Here is a 7523-nt window from a genome sequence, read left to right on the forward strand (position 1 = left end):
AGGCTGCCATTGGGGGCCCTGGCTCCGCCACCAGAGCGTCTTCCCAGGCGCGCTGTCCTTTGCACGTCGGCTGCTCCTGGTTTGAATGAAAGAGAAAGGGGCAGGAAGCCCCCCACCACCTCCCGCTTCGGTCCCCCTTATGTGAGAAGCTGGAGAGACATGCACAGACACTTGGGTGGCGGTTTCCAAACATTTTTGGTTCAAGGACCATTTCAGGGTCAAAAATTCGGAAGAACATCTCTCCTCTCCACCTTGCAAAGTCTCAAGGCACTTCCTTGTCCGCAGGATCGGATTACAAAGCGTTAAATACAAAACTGCAAGAAGCTGCTTCCTGAACATCTAGAGGCGCAACCCTAGTCCCTGACCCCGCACCCCGCTTGCTCTCTCCGCTCGCCCGTGTGCAGTTGTCTTGTTTGCCTGCGGCTGTCTTTCCACTGGCCTGTCAGCACCACTGACTTCCCACCTTCGCCTGATTCCCGGCCACTGATCCTCTCTCCGCCTCAGTGTCCGCATCTCTTGGCCTGTGTGGAGCTGGCTCTCAGCAAGGGGGTGTTGGAGGCAGGAGCCCCCAGCAGCTCTGGCAGCGCCGCATTTGGTTTTCTGGCGTCGCTGCACCCCAGGGCCCACAGGAGCGGGTCAGTATTCTCCAGTCCGCGTGGAGTCTACACGGTGCTGCGTGTCTCACCTGGACTGACATTTGGTGCATATATTTTTTTGACCAGCCACCAAATCCTTCCCAGGAATGTTCTGGAATCAGGTGTGCAATGAGAAGTGGCAGCATCAGACCCGACCCTGACCGCTCTGGACCCAGCACCATGTCCTCATTGATGGTGGGGCACAGCATTCCTTCCCTCATTAGGGATTGTTAGGTATGTGGAGGCTGAGTGAGATAAACATGGCTACTGAGCACTTGCTGTGTCCAGCACGCTTCTGGGACCTTGTATTGAATCATTGAATCAATGAGGTAATGCCAATAGGGGGCCTGGCTCGGTGTCTGGCATAAAACAAATGGTAGATGAAAATAGCTTTAAACTTTTTTTTCAATATATTTTTATTGATTTCAGAGAGGAAGGGAGAGGAAGAGAGAGATAGAAACATCAATGATGAGAGAGAATCATTGATCGGCTGCCTCCTGCACACACCACACTGGGGATCGGGCCTGCAACCTGGGCATGTGCCCTGTCTGGGGATTGAACGGTGACCTCCTGGTTCATAGGTCAACGCTCAACCACTGAGCCAACCAGCCAGGCTGCTGTATACTTTTAAAATACAGAGCAGGGTAGGATGAAGGTAAAGAGGCCCAGCTGAGAGCTGAAAGCACCATCCGCCCAGTTCCAGCTTCTCCCACATTCATACATGATGGCTTGATTTTCTGTGAAGCCCTGATGAATATATTCATGATTTTCTCTCTCTGAATGCCATTAACATTTCCGTGTGAACCAGACATTAATTTTTTAATTTTACCTTTTCTCTCCTTTGGCAGCAGTTTCTCGTGGCTTTGATCATGCCTGACAGCTGCCCTTGGTATCTCTGGCCGGACCCTCTCCCCTGAGCACCCCCGTGCGCCCGGCTTGCACATCCATCTCGCTGTCCCCTCCACACATCTCGTCATGCCCGCAGGCCTGCTGCCTCTCAGGGACTGCACCCTTCCCCGGCCCCCACCACTCAGGCCCAGATCCTTACACTCATCCTTCTCCTCTCTCCCCCCAGCCACGGTCTGTCCTGAGATGCCATTGGCTCCGCATTAAAATAGATGCAGACTCCGTCCACTTCTGCCACTTCTATTTTTTTAAAAATATATTTTATTGATTTTTTACAGAGAGGAAGGGAGAGGGATAGAGAGTTAGAAACATCGATGAGAGAGAAACATCCATCAGCTGCCTCCTGCACAACTCCACTGGGGATGTGCCCGCAACCCAGGTACATGCCCTTGACCGGAATCGAACCTGGGACCCTTCAGTCCACAGGCCGACGCTCCATCCACTGAGCCACACTGGTTAGGGCCTGCCACTTCTATTGCTGCCAGCCGGCTGGAGCCGCCCGTGTCTCTCATCTAGAATACTGCCACCACACCTCCACCTGCTTCTCCTTTTCTTTTTCTTTTTTTATTATTTTATTTTTTTTCTTTCTTTTTTTTAATTTTTTTATTTTATTTTGTTTTATTATTTATTACAAAGGATATTACATATGTGACCATTTTTTCCCCCCGCCCAAGACAGTCCCCTAGCCCCCCCCATCCCCCAGTGTCTTATGTCCATTGGTTATGCTTATATGCATGCATACAAGTCCTTTGGTTGATCTCTTACCCCCCTACCTCCCGCCCCCGAACCCTCCCCGGCCTTCCCGCTGCAGTTTGACACTCTGTTTGAGGCCGCTCTGCCTCTGTATCTATTATTGTTTAAAAGTTTATAATGGTCTCAATTATCCATGAGTAATATTGATTGATTGATCTGACAGAGAAAGATTGATTTGTTTTTCCACTTACGGTATTTATACATTCATTGGTTGCTTCTGATTCTCGCCACCAGTCCCAGTGCCTCTATGAGCTCACCTGCTGACCTTGACCTTACTCTTTGCCCTCCAGCCACATCGACCTTTTAATTATTATTATTTTTGTAATCCTCACCCGAGGATATTTTTCCCATTGCTTTTTAGAGGGAGTAGGAAGGAGGGGGGAGGGAGAGAGAGAAACCTTGATATGAGAGAGACACATCGATTGATTGCCTTACACACCAACCCAGACTGGAGCTGGGTCCGTGCCCTTGACTGGGAATCGAACTTGCGACCCTCTGTGCCACACAACCCCTGAGTGACACTGGCCTTTCATTTTTTAAATATTTTCTTATTGATTTCAGAGAGGAAGGGAGAGAAAAAGAAACACCAATGATGAGAATCATTGACCAACTGCCTCCTGCACACCCCACACTGGGGATCGGGCCTGCAACCGGGCATGTGCCCTGACCGGAAATCGAATCGTGACCTGCTGGTTCATAAGTCGATGCTCAATCACTGAGCCACCCTGGCCGGGGCCACACCCCTCTTTTAAATGCACCCAGCATGTTCTGTCCTGTGCCCTTACACAGCAGCCCCTGGACCCCGTGGGCGCTGGTCCCTCCTCGCTGCCCACGTGACCCGCTCTACCACCTCCTCCACGTCTTTTCTAAATGCCACCTCCTCACCAGGTCTGCCCGGACCACCTGCCTTAAAACCCTCTCTGCCCCGGGCATGCGGATCCCCCTTCCTTTGTGTTCTCACAGTAACAGGCTGCTCTCCGGCCTGTTCTCGGTTCTTTGTCTCCCTCTGCCGGCACGGAAGCTCAGACGGGCAGGGGTCTGCTCGGGTTGGGGTTTTGTGCCCGCTGCACCCCAAGCACCGGCCCCTAGCAGGCCCTGCGTAAACTGAGTGAGCAAATGAATGACCGCTCGCAGCCCATCACCCCGGGCGCCGCCAGCCTGCCCCCCGCACTAGCTTCCTCCTCCCCGGCACTAGCTTCCTCCTGGGATCGGGCCTTGGTTTCTCAGAATTCTCCGCAGAATGCTTCTGTGTGGGGAGGAGGCAGGGACTTGGGTCTTGAAGAAGAAGGTGCTTTATGATTCTAAACGTTTCGGTTATTGGAATGAATGAATCCAGAGTTCTGAAAGGCTGCAGGAGGTGGCAGTCCTCCAGGATCGGGGCGGGGAGCAGGCGCATTTCTGATCCGGGTCCCACGCCCTTCAGACCGTCCACGGACGACGTGGGGTTGTGTGTGCTGTGCCCACGTGCGTGTTTGTGGAGACCGTTCCAGGGCCCTCACTGGAGTCTTGCAGGACCGGTGACCCACAAGAAGTTAGGAGCCCCGGGCTCGGGCAGCCCCAAGTGCTTCTGCAGGCCTCCTGCCGCCTCGCGCCCCGTGGGCGTCACCGTGGGCCCTTTCTGCCTCCGGTTCCCCACTGTGAGGTGGTGCCGGATGGGGTGCAGGGGTGTGTGTTCAGGCTCCGGAGCTGGATGGCCCAGGTTTGAACCCTGGTCCATCGCGTGTCTGCTGTGTGACTCTGGGCGAATGACTTCACCTCTCTGAGCCTTGGTTCCTTCACCATAGAGTGGGGATGAGTTGTGCTGAACAAGTTTTCTTTTTTTCTTTATCTTCACAGTTTTTGTGATGAACAAGTTAACTCACCTAAAGGCTGAGCTGTCGCATGGCGCGTGGTAAGTGTGAATACGCCACTGGGATATGATATTGCGGCAAAATATCCTGCAGGAAAGATTTGTCTTGCAACTTGAAAGGTAATTGACTGTTGCTTTACAGCATGAGTGTGACGGGCCTATTCAGAACGGGCAGGCCTCAGTTCTGGAAACTTTAACCTTGATCTCCCTTTACCGCGGTTGTAACCCTCAGAGTTTAGACTTCAGGGCCTTTCTGACTCATGAGATTTGGTTCCTGGAAGGCTTTTAGACTTCGGGCAGATGTGCCCAGCGGGAGTGGCTCAGTTGGTTGAGCGTTGTCCTGTGCACCGAAAGGTTGCCGGTTCGGTCCCCGGTCAGAGCATGTATGGGAGGCAACGAGTTGATGTTTCTCTCTCACATCAATGTTTCTCTCCCCCTCCCTTTCTCTCCCTCTCCCTGTCCTTGGGTGAGGATTTTAAAAAATTAGGTAGAAGTATGTGTAATATATGAAGTACAGGCAGCCCTCGGGTTACGTCAGACTCGAGGTACGTTTCGTGGGTACGTCGCCATCTCCCATTTATTTATATAAAAAAAAAAGTTCCGTCATTTTGACGTGTGTACACATGTGTTTTATGTTTTTATCATTTATTTGCCACAAGTAAAGGTCAGGAATTGTTATCTTTCTTTTAAATTCGTGTCCTGTTTCCCTTCATTACCGCTGTGTGTGTGCTCCATGTGGGTGACGTAGGTGCTGATGTAGGTGGGTTCCGACTCACGGCGAAAATCGCGTTACCTCGCGCCGTGGGAACGGATCTCCGACGTCACCTGAGGACGTACTGTACAACAACAAAACACGTCCTCAGTGGAGTGGACAGTGTACTCTATACCCTCGTCAGCGATCTTTAGATCTCCAGAATATTTACTTGGGCATGTCATTCACCAAGAAAAACCTTTGGAACTTCCCTTAAAGAGAACTCAGAGGTAGTCAGAGCCACACACAGAGCAATTCATTTGTAGCCACATTTGAGGTTTGTTCTGTTCTGGGTCCTAAATGGTAGGACTTATTTTTATCAATATCCTTACTGATCAGGCTGGTTGCAATCACGTTTGCGTATTCCCAGAAATTCAAGTCACCTCTGAAAGCTGAAAGCGTGCCGGTGCTGAGGACAGTAAAGAGTGTGTGTGGCCTAAGTGCATACATTAACCAAAACCCCTCACTTTAAAATGAGCACACATTTCCGGGGTCTAAATGGTGCTCCAATAATTATTTAAAGAAAAGGTAAAGACCTGAAAAGAGGCCCCCTGTGCTCTGAACGCAGCCCCCCAAATCCGGTCCGCGGCGTTGCTGCTGAGTTAGCGCGTGCTAGGAGAGGGTCCGCCGTGTGCGGGGTCGCGTGGCCCACTCGCCGTCACTGTGGGTGTGCGGCGGTGGCGGAGCCCCTGTGTGTGCCCACTCCACTGTGAGCCTGGCCATGCCACCCCCAACCCCTGACTCCCTCCCAAACCCCAGGTCCCCAGATCCGAGATACCAAGGCCTCGTGCTAAGGCCACTTCCTCCTGGACCTGCCGTTAGCGCCCTGGGCCTCCAGAGTTCCCATCAGCCTCCAGAGTTCCTTCCAAAGGGGCTACTTCTGGCTTAAGAACTGACCTCCGACTGACTGGGTGATGACGTTTCTGGGAAAGGCTGTGGAAGCCACTCAGAACAGCTCTCTCCGCGGCCTGGGGGCCTGGGTGAGTCCCGTGCCAGGCGGTGGGCACTGCAGGCGATCGCGGCTTGGACGTGGGGGCTGGTGCTGGGAGTCCCTTGAAAGCTGGGAAGACCTGAAGCGTAGGGGCCCACCCCCGAGCCCGGCGAAGCTGGTTGTGCTTGAACGGGCGCAGCATGACTTAAACACCAGTCAGCTCTTCCCCTCGCCGTCCGGTCCACCCCAGGGACGAGATAATGCCCACATCCCACCCGGCTGGCCTGGTTGAGCGTCAATCTATGAACCAGGAGGTTGATTCCTGGTCAGGGCACAGGCCAGGGTTGCGGGCTCTATCCCCAGTGGGGGGCGTGCAGGAGGCAGCGATCCATGATTCCCTCTCATCATCTATCTCTCCCTTCTTCTCTGAATCAAAAAAATATTTAAAAAAATTAACACCCACATCCCTTGGGCGGTGGCCCCCGTGGCGGAAGTAGTGGCACATCTTCCAGGACCTGAGCCGATTGGAGGCGGGACTCTTGCTGTTACCAGCACAACCAGGAGCTGGCACCGCACAAGACCCGCTGGTGGTCCTGCCAAGACGTGGGCTGGCGGCCTGGCCAGGCAGGTGGGGGGTGGAGAGGCGGGGGCAGGCTTCCAGGCTTCCTTTTATCGTGCACTTGCTGTGGCCTTGAGGAAGTCCCATGAACTTCCGGGTCCCAACTGCCTCCTTTCCCAGTGGAGATGGCCAGTGCCCTGGGGTCCAAGGCCATCTGCTAGCAGGAGGCAGCGGTGTGTCCACCGGGGCCGATGGAGAGCCATCGGCTGCGTTCGCGTCCTCCTCCCCGGCCTCCTGTGCGGGCGGCCGCAGCCAGCTCTCCGGGCGGGCGGGCGGCTGGAACCATTTTGCCGAGGGAGCCTGTGTGTATACTAATTAGTTGGTATGGAGATCAAACTCGGATTCTACCCAGATTTCCTAAGATAAGCACTTTACGGAGAGAGTTGGCCTGCAAGGCGGTACCTGGAGGATTTAAGCTGCACGCACTCGGGTGGGAAAATGCACTGTAGGAAGACGTATTGATCAAGAAAACGCTGTAGCTGGAATCAAAGGCTGGGAAAGGGCGATGGGTGAGGAGGAAGGGGAACCGTATGCAGACCCACAGCCAAGAGGAGTGTGTCTGAGAGGGTGGCTCCGGGCGAGGGCAGCTCAAGGGGAGCGGGCGGGTGGCCCCGAGAGGCTTAGGGAGGGAGGGCATGGGGAACTGGAGCCGTCCCAGGCTGCACACTGCCCCCCGCACACTCAGGTCTGCCTGGAACCTGTGAATGTGACCTTGTTTGAAAATAGGGTCTCGGGTGTAATCAAGTTAAGGTGGGGTTCCCCTGGGTTGGGGTGAGCCGAGTCCAGTGACTGGTGTCCTTATGAGAAGAGGGAGATTTGGACACAGAGGGACGGTGACTCCCTGTGCGAAGACAGAGGCAGTTGGAGTGATGTTGCCACAGCCGGGGAACACCGAGGATTGCTGGTGTCTGTCAGCTCAGGCTGCAGTGATAAATGCCATGGACTGAGGCTCCTGAACAGACATTGATTTCTGCACTATCTGAGTTTCCCCTCCCTCTCTACCCTCACCTGGGACCACTTCCCTCTTGCTCATACACTGAATCCACTCTGGTCTATCTTCTGCTTTTGAAAGGCCACGC

General features: G+C 53.8%; 1 protein-coding gene across 1 annotated transcript in view; it reads left to right on the forward strand.

Moving 5' to 3' along the window:
• The first annotated feature begins 4127 nt into the window (after nucleotides 1-4127).
• NFAM1 (NFAT activating protein with ITAM motif 1) overlaps nucleotides 4128-7523 on the forward strand; it is a 66973-nt gene continuing 63577 nt past the window's right edge. Inside the window, exon 1 of the mRNA XM_015571953.1 lies at nucleotides 4128-4185. Within this exon, the coding sequence (XP_015427439.1) occupies nucleotides 4176-4185 (10 nt within the window). The 5' untranslated portion in view covers nucleotides 4128-4175. The remainder of the gene's footprint in view (nucleotides 4186-7523) is intronic.

This window comes from Myotis davidii, unplaced genomic scaffold, assembly GCF_000327345.1.
Source record: "Myotis davidii unplaced genomic scaffold, ASM32734v1 scaffold428, whole genome shotgun sequence".
Taxonomy (NCBI): domain Eukaryota; kingdom Metazoa; phylum Chordata; class Mammalia; order Chiroptera; family Vespertilionidae; genus Myotis; species Myotis davidii.